The sequence below is a fragment of the Ursus arctos genome, unplaced genomic scaffold (assembly GCF_023065955.2).
Source record: "Ursus arctos isolate Adak ecotype North America unplaced genomic scaffold, UrsArc2.0 scaffold_19, whole genome shotgun sequence".
NCBI lineage: Eukaryota > Metazoa > Chordata > Mammalia > Carnivora > Ursidae > Ursus > Ursus arctos.
In genome coordinates, this window is record NW_026622863.1 from 38,981,790 (window position 1) to 39,000,967 (window position 19,178).

Sequence of the window (19,178 nt, forward strand, 5' to 3'; positions counted from 1 at the left end):
GAGGCTAACGGCCACTTACCTCGACTTTTTCTTCTAACCTTCCCAAACGAATACTGCCTTTCATGATTTTGTTGAGAACTCCATGCTTCTCACTTTCTAAACATTTAGCCTCAGGAGAAAAGTGAAAAGAAAAATAAGGGGCTCTGAGTTTAACGGAAAAATTAAAATAGCAATTCTTCTGCCAAGAACATTACTCCTGATACATAATCTCCATTCTGCCACTCGTGCGGCCCACCACCCTGCCTGCCTCCCACTCCTGTGTGAGAGAGGTGGACAGAACTTGGGCCAGTAGCTGAGGAGGGGTGAGAACCCAGAACAGCAGGCCGGGTGCCCCTCCTGGGCACCATCAGAAGATGGAGCCCCCCAACCAAGGGGAATGTGTTGTAAGGACTTCCAGCACACTTCTCTCTTCCTCTGGAAGACAGCATTCCTTCAATCGTATCCAAGGAATACGTGCCAAGATGCAAATAAACTTTTAGCTCGACTACTTGGGTAATTACAAAATTAAGGATAACGTGAACGCACAATGCCATTCACCAAGCCAAATGTGACGGCGTCACATCCAAGAGGGATGTCATTTGAAGCTAAATGATTTAGATTAATAGCCACGTGGGACATGAATTGCTACACACTGTAAATTTTTTCAAATGCTAAAATTAAAAAAGCAAAGATGAGCATTCCTTCTAAGGCAGGCCAGGAAGACAATTTGATTTCACTTGATTTCCTTCAGAAAGGAAAAATAAGACACAGGAAGTTAAATAACTTGCCATAAGTCACACAGAAAACCCATCCTAATGGTGGGATTAGAAATTAAGATGGCACTTTTGGGATACCTGGGTGGCTCAGTTGGTTAAGTGTCTGCCTTTGGCTCAGGTCATGATCCCAGGGTCCTGGGATTGAGCCCCGCATCGGGCTCCCTGCTCAGGGGGGAGGCTGCTTCTCCCTCTGCCTGCCGCTTTCCCTGCTTGTGCACTCTCTCTGACAAATAAATAAAATCTTAAAAAAAAAAAATTAAGATGCCACTTTCAATAAATTAAGGTCTAGGAGACCAGGACAGGGTAAGGTTGGGATGCTTGGCCCATAGTCCCAGGGCAGGGCAGAGGCAGCCAGTACTACCGCTGGACCCCAGCTAGAGGGGCTGACCTTGGGGCTCCCGGGTGCAAGGAGCTTGCAGGGGCAAGGGAACAGCAGTGTCAGTATACACACAGAAGTCCCTTGTGGTGGGCAGAGGTAAGGTGGAATGAAAGCAGCTCCCCCACATCTGAGGGGTCTAAGGATTCTGAACCCGAGCCTCACTTACAGGCCATAACAACAAAGGTCAAGGCAGGAGGAGAGAACACATTTCATTGACAGATTGTTGGCTTAATTTCTAACTTCTAAGTATTTGGACAAATAGTATATGGCTCCCATTTATATTCCCATCCTGGGCCCACAAATACGAGGGGTGGGCCTAAGAGAGAGTGTTGAGGGTTGGGGAGGATCTCAATTTCATCGTGGAAACCTGGGAGCTCACCGGCCCACATGGGAGGTACAGGGCCTGCCTCCTGGGGGAGCCCGCGTGCGCTGCCCTGCAAACAAACGGGCCTCGCGCTTACAGTGGTACTGACACGTGGCAGCGGGGTGCCCATGAATGTCTGCTTAGACGAATGAGCCGTTTGGCACGTCCCATTTTTGAGCAAGCCTCTGCTTTGCACTCTTGCCATTCCCATGGGTAAGCCCAGCAGGCACGGCAGAAGGGGACAAGGGTGCTCGGCACTGCTACAGAGAGCACCCGAGTCCGGCACAGGTTAGGGTGGTGACCTCCCAGGAGGGGGGCTGCCAGGGGAGGGGGGGTGCAGCCTTAGTCTCCTACCACGCTGTGTCTGAGTCACATTGCTTCTAAAAGACCCGGGAAGGACTTAGAGATCACCAGTAACATGTAACCACACTCCTGCCAACAACTATTATCGTTAAAAAAAAAATTTTTTTTTTTGTGGTGAACTTGTAAGTACAGAATGGTGTCTCAACATTGGTTTAATTAGCATCTTTTATTACAATAAGGGGCACATTTCCCCCCACGAGCTGTGTGCTATTTATATTTCCTCTTAGGTAAACAATAGCTAAAAGCCTATGTCCACTTTCCTATGGAGGAGCTTAAAGTCTTCCTAGCAGATGTGAATAAGCCTGCGCCAAATCCTGACAGACTCCCCACACCATCATCTGGGAGAAGGGCTGAGTGACTCCAAGTGTGCCAATTTCCAACTGTCCCAGGAGGTCCTCTGCTCTCCTCCGTCATGACAAGCACTCCGTTATTACTTCTAATCCTATGCTACCAGAGATTTGCAACATTGCTTAGACAAACGTATAAATGTATGGAAATAGCAACAGAGGCTCAAAGCTGAAAAATCATAAAGTGCAAGTAAGCAAGAAGACTGCTTTTTAATTGCTTGTAATTTCACCACTTGGAGATATCGTTACATAACTCCTATTTTGTGGCAAATTCTATCGGGCTTTTCTACTGCGTCCAGCTTGGCAGAGTCTGTCTTCTTTCACTGCGCAGCCCTATGGCTGACACCTTTTAAACTCATTGTGGAAGGGGCGCCTGGGTGGTTGTCAGTTGAGTGTCTGCCTTCGGCTCAGGTCATGAACACAGGGTCCTGGGATTGAGCCCCACATTGGGCTCCCTGCTCAGGGACGAGTCTGCTTCTCCCTTTGCCCCCCCGCCCCTCCGCTCGTGCTTGCTCTCTCTCTCAAATAAATAAAATCATAAAAAAAAGAGAAACGTGAGGATTAAACTGTTTAAAAAAAATAAAATAAAATCAGTGTGGAAATGCCAAGAATCATGTCGGTGGCATCGCTCCTGCTGGCGGGGCAGTGCTCCGTCATCTAGGCCCAGCGATGATCCCCTTGGTTCTGTCCTTGGGACTAGGGCTGCCAGAAGCAACATGGGCTGAACTCTATTTAACCTGCCTATGGCTCTGGTTCATCTTCAGACAGGAAACACACTGAGTTAGCTTTACGGACAGAATATGAAGATGCATGGGTAATAAACACCTGACGACCACTGCTCTATTTGGTTAAATGGACTAATTCCATTAGTTTACCTTCTAAAATTTCATTTACCATTATTTAAAAGTCTGGGTTATTTGTCTTTCAAAAATGTTTTTTCTCCATGGTTCAAAGCTAACATTTTGGAGAATCTGAAAATGTGTAGTTAAAACTTAAAAAGATGAAGCTTTTTATGGATAATTTTGTAATGAAAATGCTCTTAAAAAAATTTATTTTAGAGAGAGAGACAGGGAGAGAGAGCGGGGGTGTGGGGCAAAGGGAGAAGGAGAGAGTGAATCTCGAGCGGACTCCCCACTGAGCGTGGAGCCTGACTCGGGGCTCGATCCCAGGACCCCGAGATCATGACCTGTGCCGAAATCAAGAGTCGGATGCTCAACCGACTGAGCCACCCAGCTGCCCCAAGAAAATGCTCTTAAAATTACGTTTGCATATTAATTTTCAGTGTACTCGAAGAAAGTGAGGGAGCTTACCAAATACTTAAGATTGTCGCGTTCCTGGGTTACATTCTCGGCCAGGCCAACAAGATTTGCCAGGTACTGGTGAGCGGACATTTCGTTCTCCATGGCTTTTTCCACTTGCTTTTTGAGAACATCAATTCTCTTTTGAGACCTCCTAGAGAGTTTCCCCAAATGGTGGAACAAAAAACTCATTAGCCTGAATGGCTGGGACATAGTGAAAATCTGCATCGTCAAAATAGCAAGTATGTTAGCATTTAAATGTATTCTTCGCCAACCTAAATCTTCTATTAAGTTTCAGGGTGAGAAGAGGTAAATGGGTTTAAATTTAAGTGAAGCATAATTATCGACTCCAAGCCAAGTCAACAGGAATCACAAAATGCTTAAGGCAATTAATAGGCTATTTATGTATTATTCCATTCATTTTTGGGATCGTGTTCTAAAAGATGGTTTTGAAAAAGGAATCCAGTTACCCCAAAGCCAACTTTTGGGAAACGTGTAGGAAAGAACTTCTAGGACTTCCAGAGTCTTAGGGTCATCATTGTGACTATCAACTATATTGAACTATAAACTTGAGAAATGTTGGCTAATGCTGGTCAACAGACAGCCTTTACCGTACTTTTGATACCCAGTAATCTCAATGATCCTTTTCCATTTTACGGCCAATATTAGAAAAAGAAAAGACAAAGAAAACAAAACAGAAGATTTAATTTTCTCTTTCTAATACTAAAAAAAAACAAAAAACAAAAAAACAAAAAAACCCACCCCCCAAAACAAAAAAACCAAACTAGCTTAAGAAAAAATAGATAAAAACCTATTTATTTTCTGGGCCCTGTCCAGTTCGGCTCCCAGCGCTTGGTTTTTCGCTGCCAGACTGTTCTTCTCTACGAGCAGGCTCTGCTTCTGCACTTGCAGCAGTGCCAACTTCCCCAACAACTCTTCCATCTCGGCACCTCCGTTCTCCTCTTCCTCCTGCAGCCGGCTAGCAGGCAAAAACATCACAGGCTTGGATCTGGCACACCGAAGCCAACACCAGGCAGCCGCTGCCAGACAAGCAAGGGGCAGCCCAGCCCGCCAGCCCGTGGGGGTCTGTGGAAGGCCCCCCGTGGAAACGCTGCTCATCTCCTCACCCCCAAGGGCCTGGGATGGAACTCCCGGGGGCTGGGCACACAATTTTTTGAGGATAACGATCTAATGCTTTTTCCTGCTCATAACTGTTGCTTATGCCTTTGTATAGATATACTTATTTGTACCCTATATTCCTTCCAGAAAGAACTTAAGACCACTTCATTGATTTACATAGTTATAACTGCCTCCCCCAAATCCTAATGCTAGACCGAATTCTATGTCATACTAAAAGTAATTCTATGTTTTTATGATAACAGCAACAAAAGAACAAGGAAGGCATACAATTTCAACACGCAGTTCTGGCAAAATGGTGCTTGAGAGGGGAGTTATTTCTTCACTGGCTCTCTTGGTCAGCTCTCAGGTAATAACCAGAACTGAACAGGCAGAGTCATGCGCACAGAGGCTGCCCAGTTCTGAGCGGAGGGTGTCTCTGGGTACCGCGTGGGCCTTACTTCCGAGGCTTGCTGGCCGGCGGATGGGCGCAGGTGGCCTGTGTGTGGGTCTGTCTCACTTGTCAGGCAATTTTCAGTGACTTCGGCCTGGGCTGGCTCCCTGAACACCCCAGCAGGGATTTTCCAGATAGTTTCCATTACTTTCTGGTTTACTAGTTTTAATTAGTCAAAGAGTGCAGAACATACCTAGATAAAAACCATGAAACTGGGATTTTTAATTTATCTTCTTTCTTCACTGTCTTTTGATTTGAGAATTTTCTTTAAATGTAGTTTTGCCAAAGTAACGGACTCAACCTGGTATCAACTCAATCACTGAAGAAAAGTTCACAACGAAAAGCAACTAGGGGCTATGGAGAATGTTGGGAAAGCATCGGTGGGCCAGCACGGTTACCTCAGAGAACAACACGTCGAGATCTAGAAGACGCACTTACCCCGGGGCCCAAAGTGCCACCTTTAAATACGTATGTAGGGAAACTGACGACACATACCCGAAATCTTACTGTGGCACAACTTGATGGAGCAAACTCATTAACTATTTATACTTCCATTAAGGTAAGTAAAATGTAAAGTAAAATACCACCAGGCAGAAGCTAAAAGAATAAACTCTAAGAGCTATTTCAACATGGAGAGATGCTTGAGAAATTTGAGTGTAAAAGGTCAAGATACTCAAAGCGTGAATTCATTCATATAAACTTAAGACACACCAAAAAAATGCCGTGTGTCATTTATGGAAACGTATGTAGAAATAAAAAACAGATTGGAAATGTAATTCCAAGTTTGTGGTAGTGATTCCTTTCACAAAGCCGGGGATAAATATTGGACTAAGGAGAGTGGGTTAAAAAGGACTTCAGGCGTATTTCTAACAATATTACGTAACAAAGTAGGTAAAACAATTCATTTTAAACAAAGAGGTAAAACAAAGAGGTAAAAACAATTCGTTAAAAAAAAAAAACGTTAACAGTGAATAGCTGGTGGGAGAAATAGTTCCTTCCTTCCTTTCCTTCTTTCTTTTTTTCTTTATAGATTTTTAAGTAATCTCTGCACCCAACATGGGGCTCAAACACACAACCCTGAGATCGTCGCACACCCCACTGACCGAGCCAGCCTGGTGCCCCAAAATAGTTGCTTCAAAAAAAATGTTTTTTAATAAAATGTTTCCTATTCTACCCCTTGGGTTCCCCAGAGGAAACCCGTCCTGATCACTTTTGAATTTAGTTCTTTTGGTAAAAAGCCATGATTTAAAATTTTTTAAATTGTGAAATACACATATAAAAAAGTATATAAAAGATAAATTCATGTTTTAACAAATAATTATTATAACGAACCCTCATATAATAACCATTTGGTGAAGAAACAGAACATCTTTGAAAAAACCCTTTCTTTACGAGTTTTTATATCTCCGGCGCCTGGGTGGCTCAGTTGGTTAAGCATCTGCCTTTGGCTCAGGTCATGATCCCGGGGTCCTGGGATCCAGCCCCGAGCTGGGCTCCCTGCTCAGCGGGAAATCTGATTCTCCCTCTCTCCCTGGCTTGTGCTCTCTCTCTCTTTCTCAAATAAATAAAATCTTAAAAAAAAAAAAAAAAAGAGATAGAGAGTTTTTACATCTGGGAGCACGTGGGTGGCTCTGTCAGTTAAGCGTCTGCCTTCTGCTCAGGTCATGATCCCGGCCGGGGTCCAGGGAATCGAGTCCCACATCGGGCGCCCTGCTCAGTGGGGAGCATGCTTCTCCCTCTGCCTCTCCCCAGCTTGTTCTTTCAAATAAATAACATCTTCAAAAAAAAATTTTTTTTACATCTAGATTCACGGGCAAAAAGGAAAAGTAATTTTTCCTTTCTTATAATTGTTGGGTTTTGATATCAAGGTGACACTGATCTCATACAATGAGTTAGGCAGCATTAACTCCTTTTCTGTTCTTTAGAAGGGTTTATGTAAGACTGGATATTTCCTCCTCGGGTATTTTTAGAACACGCTGGTGAAGTTATGTAGGCTTATAGTTTTCTTCAAGGAATGATCTTTGGATTCTATTTCTTTAATGATTAAAGGAATATTCAGGTATTCTTTTTGAGTCAGTTTTGGGACGTTATGTTTTTCCAGGAATGTCACTATGTCGCCTGAATTTTCAAGCGTATTGACAGGAACTTACTCTATTTCTGGTGCGCACACATTTAAACGAACATCTACTTGGTGGACTAAGCCTTCTCTACCAACTGATTCTCTTCGTTTAGTGTTTTTTACCTTGTCATCGGTCTTGCCAGATATGAATGGAACTTGAGCACCTCTCGTTTGGTTTGCATCTGCCCTTTCACTCGGGACCCGTCCGTGTGTTTCTGATCGACACGCGCAGCGTAAAGGCAACACAGAGCTGCTGTGGCGAGCTGAGCTGCCCCGCCCCACGGTGTCTTTGACGTGGAAGCCCCCGTGTGCGGCCTGCACGGGGCCTCGAGCTGACGCGAGCCTCCCGCGCACAGGACTTCGGTCACAGCCCACACAGTCACAGGTAAACGTAAATTCCTGGTGTGACTGCTCTGTGTGATGAGCATTCTTCCCCACCTCCGAGGGCCTTGCCCTCACTGCCCCATAGGTAAGAGGCCCGGAAGTTTGCTAAAACCCTGCTCTTTGGACCCTCATGTGCCCCAGACACCCTGCCTGGACATCCCCACGTGGCCCCTCCCGATACCTGTGGGTTACAAACTTCTCTATTTCACTGTCCCTTGTGGTCTTACTGTGGTCGCCATCCAACACCCCGGGGCTCTACCTAACATACGTTACTTTAACGTTTAGCCTCTTTAGCGTTACCTATTCCTGATATATTTTAAATTTCTTCATTTTGTGTTTTTTATTTTACCACTTGTCCTATCTTTTCTTGCCCTCATTTAGACTGATTTAAAAAAAAAAAATCATTCTTTCCCTATACTAGTTTAGAAGTTACAGACATTCTCTTTCCACAAATTTCGAGTGTATTTTCAAACTATAAAGTGAATCAACACCGTCCTCCTCTCTGGAATGATATAAAGACTTCAGAAGACAAACTCCATTGACCCCTTTTCCGATTATCTACGATTGTTGTTGCGCATTTGAATTCGATGCATTTTTAAATCCCAAAAGACATTATTATTGTTTTATGGAATCAATGGTCATTTACATTTATTTACGTATTTACTGTGTCTTTTTTACTCTAGTGTACCTTGCCTCCCATACATCCAACACTGAATTATGTCCCTCTTTGAGAACTGCCTTTAATGTGGGTCTGCTGGTGGTGGTACTCAGTTTGGGTTTGAAAATATCCTTATTTTGACTTCATTCCGGAAAGGCATTTTCTCCAGAATCAAATTCTGGCTCGGCAGGGATTCTGGTTGTTTCCCAGCACCCTTGAAGCTAGCATGCCAGGGACTGGCATGTTCCATTACTTGTTAAACACCCTGTTGTTGCCGCGCTCCCTGGAAGGCCATCTGTCCTCTGCTATTTCACAAAGACGGCTCTTCATTGACCCAACTGTAAATGGGCCAGCCCAACCCACGTACTGTGGACTGCCTTCAGTCGGGGAAGACGCCCCACTGACGTATCTCTAACCACTGCTGATGAAATAGACCCCTCTGCTGCTTCCCGTCTGTGAGCTACTGACACCGCGACCTTGGAACACTGCACACCATCCTACGGATCCTTGCTTCTGCCCGATTTCGCAGCTCGCTAATTCGCCATCCTGCTGTGTCTCATCTTCAGTGAAGCCCACCCAGTGAGTTCTGAATCTAGGTTCTTGTATTTTTCAGCTCTGAACGTGGTTTCCTTTTCAAATTCAGTATCGTTATGTCTTATAGTTCCCTGAAGACACTTCAGAGCCCTTCATTTCGGTAAAGCCTAAGGGCCACCGGTTGTTCTACAGGCTTTGGCTGCTAATTCTCAGATCTGGACTCTTGATTATTATTTGCTACTTCCGCTGGTTCCCAGGCACTGTCTGTCGGTCTGGTTTGCTTTGTGTCCTGAACACTATCCTTGAAACGTTTTTAGGAGTAAAGAGCCTTCCTCCAGAGAGGACTGAGGGCTGGTTGGTTCCGAGTTCACCTTACCCTGAGGATGAAGCCCTCCGGAGTCCCCGCCCACGATTTATTTGAAGGTGATGGGCTTGTCTCACCACTCTTGGTCCACTGATCTTTCATGTGGGTGTATCTGGGTGTGGGTCTTTTTCATTCACTATACCCAGGTACTCTGCAGGTCCTAGCAGTCAAGGTCTTCGGAGACCTGGAAATGCCCTTCGACTAGTCATGTCTCCCTTCCCATGTTCTTTAAGCTTTCTTTCTGAGATGCCTGACGATCTGAGGTTGGACTTCCTGGACAGGTCTTCCGTCCACTACCTTCTCTCCATTCCCAATCGTCTGTTTCCTTATACTCTAGCAGAATTGGCTGATGTGTCTTTTAGCCCTTCTACTGAATTTTCTTTAGATTCTGGTAATCACTTCTAATCTTGCTCTTAAGGACTGTACTTCTTTATGCCACTGTGTTCTCTGTATTCTCAGTTATCTATAGTATCTGTTGTCTCTGAAGCGAATTTCTGTGCTTATGTAGGTCTTCCTCTTTTATTGAGTTTTTTCCCCATTATACCCAATGATCCTTGTCGTTTGTTCACATCCAGGAGTCTGTTCTTATTTTAGGATGAAGGACTTGGCATTTGGTGTGTATTATGTAAGGAGACTGCCTTTCTGCCCTGGCACCCCCCTGAGCAGGCATATCACGGACTGCTGATCAGGACTCTGTCTACACAGATGAGTTATGTGAACAGTCGGCTTCACTTTAGAATAGCCCCCCCCAAAAAAAGCCAGAATAAGGAAGGCTTTCCTTGTGTAGAAACCACTAGTCACCCCAAACCCTTAGCTCTCCCTAAACAAGTCTGCTAACTTTCTTTAGAAGTGGGGTGACTCCCTGTTTTTCTCCCACCACCCATCCTGGATAGGCTCAACCTTTGCAAGCAGCAGTAAAAGCAAAGAACAATCGAAGCTTCCAGGTGTGACCACCGGCACAACGGTAAGTCAACTGGACAGCTCACTAGGAAAGTAACCTCCTGCCATTTCAGGGGTCACAATCCCTCCCAGGCAAGGTTGCTGACAGGTACAACAAGCAGACTAAATGGAGAAGCCGCTCCAAATTTACGATCTACACCACCCCACACCTGGCAAGGAGAAACAACACACATGCACCATACCTAGAAGCTCCCTGAGCACAGGTTCAATTTAACCCTTTTCCATATAAACAGAAATCTTTTTCCCATGACCTCATCTTTGCCTGCGACACCACTCTTTCCCAAAGTCCTCCTCACACTCACCCCCATCGTAGGAGCCAGTTCCACAGCTGCTTTGCTGCTCGCTAACGACTACGCCTGTACACGTGGCACATCTCTCACGACCCTATCGGTGTGGGAAGGGAGCCCCCATAACGGAAGCACCCAGAGGGCAGGTGCACTGAAGCCTTGCAGCCCGTCGGCTCCCTTCAGCCCAACTCCAAGGAGTCCTTGGCTGACCTCACATCTGCAGTAGTCTCCTTACTCTGTTTTTCTACCAGGTCTTGGTACAGCCTCTATAGCCTGCCCTGAATTCACACATTCCATCTCTGAAGGACTCGTGCCCGTCTTCCCACGGTACTGATGCTCTCACCAATCACTGTGCCTTCCAACAGACAGCCATCAGGGTCAACCCTCTCCACGTGCACTCTGACTCCTCCAGCCTCTACCCCACCTGTCAACTCTGAGCCCAAAGCCTCCCGGCCAAAAGCTGGCACACAGGCTTTCCGTGCCTACTCCAGTTCACTCGCTGCCACAACACTCCTCACCTGATCTCCACTTAGAAGAGATTTGGTGACATGTTTGCCTTTTCAACAACCATGTCTTCCACTGCCTTCCCATTAGTGCCTTCCTTTTTAAGGTTTTTATACCTTCTGTACTCACATCTAGGGGGCCATTAGAATACGTGGTTATGGGGGCGCCTGGGTGATTCAGTCAGGTGAGCGTCTGACTCTTGGTTTTGACTCAGGTCATGATCTCAAGGTCATGAGATGGAGCCCTGTGTTGATTCCTGGGATTCTTTTCCTCCTCCTCTCCTTCCCCCGCTGCCACTCTCCCCTGCTTACTTGCTCGCCCGCTCGCTCTTGAAAGTAAATAAATAGATAAAATCTTAAAAAAATAAAAAAGAGCATGTGATGATGACATCCACAAAAAAACATCAGCCACGGGACTGGGGTGTTTGAGAGAAATAAAAGCACAAAGATGAACAGAACTTCAAAAAAATTTCCTTCCTCTACTGCGATGGAAAAGTAAAGTGCAGGTCTGGCCCAGACAGCACGTCATAGTAGAGTCAAAACACTGGGTTCCAGTAGCTGGAATCACCAGCATTTACTAAAGTCCCAACCTAAGCCCTTCACATGCACCAACTCATTTATTCCCCCACGTCAACCATCTTAGCTGAAAGCCACACCATTTAAAAAATTATTTCCCCCATTACAAAAGTAAGGCATATTCGTAATAGAATACATGTAAAATATTTTTAAAAAAACACAAAGAAAATTTAAATTACCCGTTTTGATGGTTAATTTTACATGTCAGCTTGTCTAGGCTATGGTGCCCAGTTTGTTTCTGGACAAACACTAGATAGATGCTGCTGTGAAGGTATTTTGTAGATGTGATTAACATCTGTAAGCAACTGACTTTAAGTAAAACGTTACCCTTGATAGTGTGAGTGGGCCCCATCTAATCAGTTGAAGGCTTTCTGAGCCCAAACTGAGGTTGCCCAAAGAAGGAATTCTGCCTCAAGACTAACACAGAAATCCTGCCTGAGTTTCCAGGCTGGCTGTCCTATGGACTTTCGATTTGCCGGCCCCCGTACTGTGTGAGCCAATTCCTTAAACTCTCTCTCTCTAGAAGTATCTATACACATACCCTACATATTTCAGTTGTTTTCCTAGAGAACGTTGACTACTGATATACACAGAATTTCACCTGCCAAAGAGAATTTCTGTTACTACTTTTCCCTTCTTCCAGTCTTTTTTCTGTGTACTTATGGAATATGTGTGTGTAACCATATACATACAAGTGTGTATATGTATTTACACATACGTGCAATTAATTATACATATAAAGACACACACACACACACTAGAATGATCAACTCATCCCAGTTTACCTTGGACTTTCCCAGTTGTAGCACTGGGATTCCCACATCCTGGCAAAATCTCAGTCCCAGGCAAACTGGGATGGTTGGTTACCTTAACACACATACATACATATGCTTTTTTTCTTTTTAAACAAAATTGTGATCATTCTATACATACTGCTTTGTCATCTAATCTCTTCACTTAAAAATATTTTCCCAAACTTGCCAAAAGATTCCTTTGTGACATCCTGTTTAATGGCTGCATTGCATTTCATTTTATGGTTGTATCTTTCATTTAATCTGTTCCCTCGTCCTGGATATCCAGGTTTCCAGTTCTACTACTTTAAATTATCTTTGGGTCTAAAACCAATAAAGGCTGGAAGAGTAGGGGGAAAAGAAATCATATATACACACACACAAAGTGCAGACCGTGGCCCTTAAGGACAGGCATAGTGTCCTTTAGTAATAATAGATTTGCCATTCTCAGTCCCGGACACCTGTGCTGGCGTAGCTAGACGACTCAGAAAAAGATAGGCAACCTCCCCCTCCAGTCCACCTAAAACCACACGCACAGCGATGCGCTCAAACTTCACAAGACATTGTATCCTTACCTTTTTAATTCATTCACAATCAAAGTATGAACGTTCATTGCAATTTTGCCATCCAGCTGTGTCTTTAGGTCCTGGCATTCGGTACGTAAAATTTCCAACTGCTCCTTATTTTCAGTTAGTTCTTTTTTTTGGTTCTGTGTTTTCGTCTCCAGAAGCATTAGTTGTTTAGTCAGTTTAGAAACTGAAAAACAAACGAGATGGAAAAAGACTTGGTACAGAAGACTTAAGAAAACATGATTATTGATTAGTAGGTAATACCAAGGAGAGCCAGCTTATAAATAATCATCTTGAAAAAAAAAAAATCTTTTGGAGATTTGTAAAATGATACCAGAAGCCTTATACTTAGAAATCACTGCCCCTATATTAAACATTCCCTAAATATCGACTTTCTTACTGGGGCTCAGTATGGTGGTATCATTGTTAACATATGATGTTTAATTAAACAAGACAGGATTTTAGCCTTCGAGAAACGGACTTTCCAAAGACTGAAGCCTTAAGTCACACACAGATAGCAGCATCAGGATGTTGTGCCTTAAACTGCAAGATTTTCAAGTTTTTATGGCCCAAGGACAGATTGAATGTATGACTTTTCTTCTTGTACCTCAATAAGCCCTGTTTTAAAGTAAATCATAAATATTTTCGCCCTGGGCAACACTGTATATGTAATGATAAGATACTTCCCAGACATCTGTTGAAAGTAGCACTTACTAGTGTTAGAACATAAAACTTTAAATCCTTCCACTCTCTGAAAAGATTTAGTTGATCAAAATGAACAGCTCCTTCTGGGAAATGGGAAGATAGGACGGGCAGCTGACTGGATCAGTCATACGGGCCCAAAGGTTGGCCCTTTCTACATGATCAGAACCAGCATCATGCCTGCTTATACCTGCAACATTTGAAGAAGTTAGGCTCGGGAAATACAAAATTAATTTTCCCTCCCATCTCTGATCTTGAAAACAAAGACAGGAGGCTCGATGACTTTCTCTCTCCTCCACCCCAAATAATGCCCAAGTAAAGGCAGACACATCTGTGCCACGTAGAGTCTAAGGGGAAGTCCTGTGAAGGGAACTCCTGTTGGATGCTCTGTTTTATTGTTTCATTTAAAAATTTTTTTTTAGATTTGATGTATTTGAGAGAGAGAGTGGGGTGGGGGGGGGTAAGATGGAGAGAGAATCTGAAGCAGACTATGGGCTGAGGGCAGAGTCTGGTACAGAGCTGGGTCCCAGGACTGGGAGATCATGACCTGAGCTGACACCACGAGACAGACGCTCAACTGACTGAGCCACCCAGGCGCCCCAGACACTCTCACTTTTTCACATGAGCTGGCTCATGGAAACAAATGAACTTTCAGCCCAATAACTCCAGCAGCAGCGCGGGCTTTAGTGCCCAGGGTGTTAAGGGCAGTCATCAAATAATCACGAGCAGAAGGGAAGACAGAAAGGAGGGCTTACACTTACGTTCTGCCCTCCTGTGCTAGATCATTCTTCACTGAAAAAGAAAAGACAGTAAAGCGAAAGGAAGAAAATGCCACTCCCTTCTGTGCTCATGAATTTGGGGTTTGACCAAAGTGGAAGAAATGTCTCAATCTGGCCCACTTCAAAGCCCATGGCCACATGCTGTGAGGCTCCTAGGGGCAGGGAGGGACACTCATTTACTCACAGAACAAACATTCAGGAACCAAGCTTGGCGTGGTTTCATATATTCAACTCACATGATTTTTTCCACTTACATGGCACTAGTTCCCCCACACCCAGTTCTGCTGACTCTAACGACGTCATCTACACCCACTTTGTACGATGTAGAGTAACTGGAAAGACACAGTAAGTCTACGAGAAAGCAGTCAATGTGTTATGGGTAACACTGGATAGCCTTTCAGTAAAGAGGAACACATTCTAGAAAAGGTGATTTCCACCATTTGTGATTTGAAGGGGGTCCCTACCAGCAGCAGGCTGCGGGGTGGGGGTGCCAGTGTCAAAAGATGCTGGACAGACAGCTCACCTTCCTGGAGACGCTCCTGCTGGGTGTCCTTGACTTTTCTCTGCTGAATTTCCAGCTGCTCTATCAACAACTTGTTTTCCTCTAAAACCAGTTCTGCCTGAGTCTGAAGCTGACGCCTACAATTGATTTACAAAATTAAATACTGCCACCCAGGTACTGGATGATTACACGGACACTCCGGAGTCTAAAAGAGAGCAATGGATGTGCGGCAGGTCACGAATATCTGGACAAGTTTTAATGCTAAACACGTCATTTGCACAGTTAATCTGACCATTCGCATTAAGGGGGGGGGGGCAGGAGGACAGCGATAAAGACTGCATTGTGAACTGCTTCAATAACTTTTTAAAATGTAACATGTCAAACACATACAGAAGCAGAAAAGAATCGGATAATAGACTTCCACGTACAAAACACAACACCCAGCTTGAACAATTGCCAGATGGCCAATCTTGTTTCATATATAAGGTCCCAATCCTGGGGCTCCTGGGTGGCTCAGTTGGTTGAGTGACTGCCTTCGACTCAGGTCATGATCCCAGGGTCCTGGGATCGAGTCCCACATCAGCCTCCCTGCTCAGTGGGCAGTCTGCTTCTCCCTCTCCCTCTGCTGCTCCCTCTGCTTGTGCTCTCCTGCTCTGTCAAATAAATAAATAAAATCTTTTAAAAAAATAAAATAAAGCTCCAATCCTGACACCCACTGGATTATTCTGAAGCCAGTAGGAAATTAGAAGAATTTAGAAAGTTCCTGTTTTTTATTTTTTTTTAAAGATTTTATTTATTTATTTGACAGAGAAAGAGACAGCCAGCGAGAGAGGGAACACAAGCAGGGGGAGTGGGAGAGGAAGAAGCAGGCTCCCAGTGGAGCAGAGAGCCTGATGCGGGGCTCGATCCCAGAAGGCCGGGATCACACCCTGAGCCGAAAGCAGACGCTTAATGACTGAGCCACCCAGGCATCCCAGAAAGTTCCTGTTTTAATTGAGAAGAACTCCCCCAAAACAATGACTTTGTGAAAAGCCTCTGGCTGATTTCTTAAGCCATACTAAGCACTAAAACTGCCCTTTCCTCAAGGGGGTGCGAAGTCAATCCTGGCCCAGCCCAAACTTCATGATCAAAAATTCCAATTAGCATGAGCTAAAGGCGCCTTTAGAAATCTGGTTAAATGCTAACCATTCAAAGCAAATGGTAAACCAGTAAATTATCACAATTTTTCACTTTGAACTCAAAAAGTGAGGTGGAGGAAGGAGAGAAAAACGATGAAAGGAGTTGAGCTACAGCAACAACCTGACTCCAACAGCGCACTGGCTCCTGGGCCCCGGCTGGGCTGCAGACACCCATGCGGAGGATGGGGAGGGAGCTACCCTGCTGTCAGGGGCGGGAGCCCACCCGGGCTGGCCTGCCCCGGCCTCCTCATTCCCGCCTCAGACAGACTAGCTCCACTCCTCCTTTTTACACTTTGGACTTTTTTTTTTTTTTTGTAAGATTTTATTTATTTATTTGAGAGAGAGAAAGAGCACACCCCAGCAGGGGGGAGGGGCAGAGGGAGAGGGAAAGAAGCAGGTTCTCCACTGAGCTGGGAGCCTGATGCCTGGGCTGGATCCCAGGACTCTGAGATCGTGACCTGAGCCAAAGGCAGACGCTTAACCAAATGAGCCACCCAGGCGCCCCCGCACTTTGGACTTTCTTAGGACTTGCTTTCTTCCTCCCTCCCTTCCTCCTTTCTTCCTTCCTCCCCTCTTTTCTCCTTCCCCTCCCACCATTCCTTCCACCTTTTCTCTTTTTTAAATGAAAGGGATTCTATTTCTTAAAAAAAAAAAAAAAAAAAAGCCTCACATTCAGTTTAATACTCCCTCCCATTTTATGGGTAGAGACACTGAGGCCCTTTAAGCATGAGGTATCCCAGTTGATCAGAGGAAGTCAGGAAAAGAAATACAGAGTCTAGTTGCTGCCCAGAAGTTCAAGGAGAAATTACGTGAAACTGAGGGGACAGCTTTGACTCAAGTGTAAAGCTGGTGTGCCCGAGTATCTGGGCACCCATACCTGTGCAGTGAGTTCGGAGTAAGGGGGAAGATGGCTGCGGCAGGTGCTCAAGAGGCACCACAGACCTAGTGGCTCCCATCCCCAGCCTGGGCACCACACTAGAGCAGGGTGCCAAGTGCAAACCCAAAGAAACAGGATAGGGGACACTGTGCACTGGTGGATTTGAAAGTAATGTCTTTCTTTTCTTTTCTTTCTTTATTTCGATTTTACAGAGAAGTAAACGGTTTAACTGGCATTTATATACAAGGTTAGAGGAAGGATCTGAGATCTCAGTTTTCTGGAGGGCTCTTGGAAGCATTCTAACCAACCTGCTTTCCAGGGCTTGTGGGGAAGCTCGCTAGGAGTCAGAAGAAAACCCAAGGTCAACAGGGGAAGCCACAGTGCACTAAAATCCAGTAGCTACACAGCTACTGTCACATCAGTGACCGTCACAGCAGGGAGAACCCACCTAATGGTAGGAATGCTGTTGGCTCCTCTTCCAAATTCCTGGACATCACACATGGAAAACATTTTAATTTTGTCCAGTGATGTTAAGACATGTTAAAAGTTTCTAAATATAACATAGCTACCCAAGGATTAGAAGATTGATCTGAATAGTTTGTGCTTGGATATTGCCTTTCGACTTTTATTTTTTTGTAGTTTAAAGATTTTATTTATTTATTTGACAGAGAGAGACAGCCAGCGAGAGAGGGAACACAAGCAGGGGGAGTGGGAGAGAAAGAAGCAGGCTCCCAGCAGAGCAGGGAGCCCGACACCGACACCGGGCTCAATCCCAGGACCCTGGGATCACGCCCTGAGCCGAAGGCAGGCGCTTAACGATGAGCCACCCAGGCGCCCTGCCTTTTGACTTTCTAAGACGTTTAGTTTCTCCTATTCATTGACTAGCCATCTGTTGCCACTGTGCTGATGAGCAGGACCTGGCCTTGCCCTTGAGGAGCTCATCAAGGAGTACAGGGGAGACAGACGGGGAGACACCCAGGGAGGCAGAGCATGGCAGGTATGAGGGCAGGGCGTGGGTCTAGGGCTGTGTCAGAAGCGGAGACAAGAGAGCAATGAACTCTGCCTTCAGGGAGTGCTACTGACCAGGACAATTCAATCAGGGCCATGTGAGCAGGGCCTGATGGGTGAGTAAGAGTGCAGAAGGGGCGCTCTGGGGCGAGGCGGCAGCGGCGGGACGCAGTGAGGCCACGCTCAGCTGTCAGGGCAGACGGGAGCTAGCTGTACAGAGCCCCATCCTGAGCTTCCTGTTCTAAAGCCCTGGGAACAGTCCCAGGGGGGCAAAAAGGATGTGGCTCAACAAGTTTGGGATGAGAAGACTGCCCTAGAGAATTACAACCTCGGAAAATAAAAATGGGGAGCGTAGATGGATTTCGGGTTCAAAAACCTACTTAGAATTTTAGAATAGTTTACTACGTTGTCATTGTACCTTATTAATTTCTTTACTACACTGTCATTGTATCTTACTGATTTCTTAGAAACGTTCCCTGAAAATATTTTAGGTAAAAAAAGAAAATGGATTTGACGATTTCATAAAGTTTATTCCTATTATCGTGTTTTCTTTTGAGTTAGCAAAATACCAGAACCCCAGCATCACTTGCCATTCCTCACTGGTAGCAGGACTACTCTTCGTTAACTCTCGGTGCAGTTCTTCATTTTCTTTCACCACTTCCTGGACTCGCACCCTGAACGTCCTCATTTCCTCCTGAAATGAACCGGAGGTGAACTGTAACGCGCACACGCCCCAGGCGCCGTCTCTTAGTCCTAGCGCCGCCGCGCGCCTCAAGACAAAGGTCAGTAGCCTTCCAGCAAAGTCTCCCGGGAATGGCAGGTACCAGCTCCGGGTGCCTGGCCGCAAGGAGCTCCCGGGCTGCTAAGCAACCAGGAGACCACGATGCTGAGTACAAGGGACAGAGAGCCTCAGGTCTGAAATGCTCCATTCCTGCCTTGATAAGCATTTTTCTGTAAGTGCCAAATACTTCGGTAAGCAAGAAAAGACAAGGGCGGGTCAAAAAGAAAAGCAGAGATGCCTATGAACACTGCAATCTGTCCTTTGTTTAGACACTTTGGAGGATGAATTGGAGCTTTTTAGAGAAATGTAAGAACTTTTCATCCTAAGTAAAGCCCCCGTGGAGTAGAAGGAGTCAGTGTGGGTAAGGCTGGGAGTCTCCTGATTTTGCCCCGTTGTGATCACGAGAAAGCCTCTCCCCCATGAAGCCACCAGTCAGGACAGCTCCTCCGGCGTCAGCAGGACTGAGGACTGCCGCCGGGTCTGCTTTCGCCTCCTACACACTGTTGGTGGCACTCCTGCTGGGCCTCCGC

At 45.4% G+C, this 19,178-nt stretch overlaps 1 protein-coding gene across 8 annotated transcripts in view; it reads right to left on the reverse strand.

Annotated features, from left to right (window-relative positions):
* Nucleotides 1–19,178, reverse strand: part of CEP89 (centrosomal protein 89) — a 66,095-nt gene that overhangs the window by 10,821 nt on the left and 36,096 nt on the right. For 6 of the 8 annotated variants that reach the window (XM_048223803.2, XM_044378875.3, XM_057314308.1 and 3 more), the window contains 6 exons: nt 18,458–18,561; nt 14,826–14,941; nt 12,828–13,008; nt 4,318–4,485; nt 3,519–3,660; nt 20–109 (listed from right to left, as the gene is read on the reverse strand). In XM_048223803.2, the coding sequence (XP_048079760.1) occupies nt 20–109; nt 3,519–3,660; nt 4,318–4,485; nt 12,828–13,008; nt 14,826–14,941; nt 18,458–18,561 (801 nt within the window). The remainder of the gene's footprint in view (nt 1–19; nt 110–3,518; nt 3,661–4,317; nt 4,486–12,827; nt 13,009–14,825; nt 14,942–18,457; nt 18,562–19,178) is intronic. The other 2 variants (XM_057314309.1, XM_057314310.1) reach the window with 2 other exon arrangements.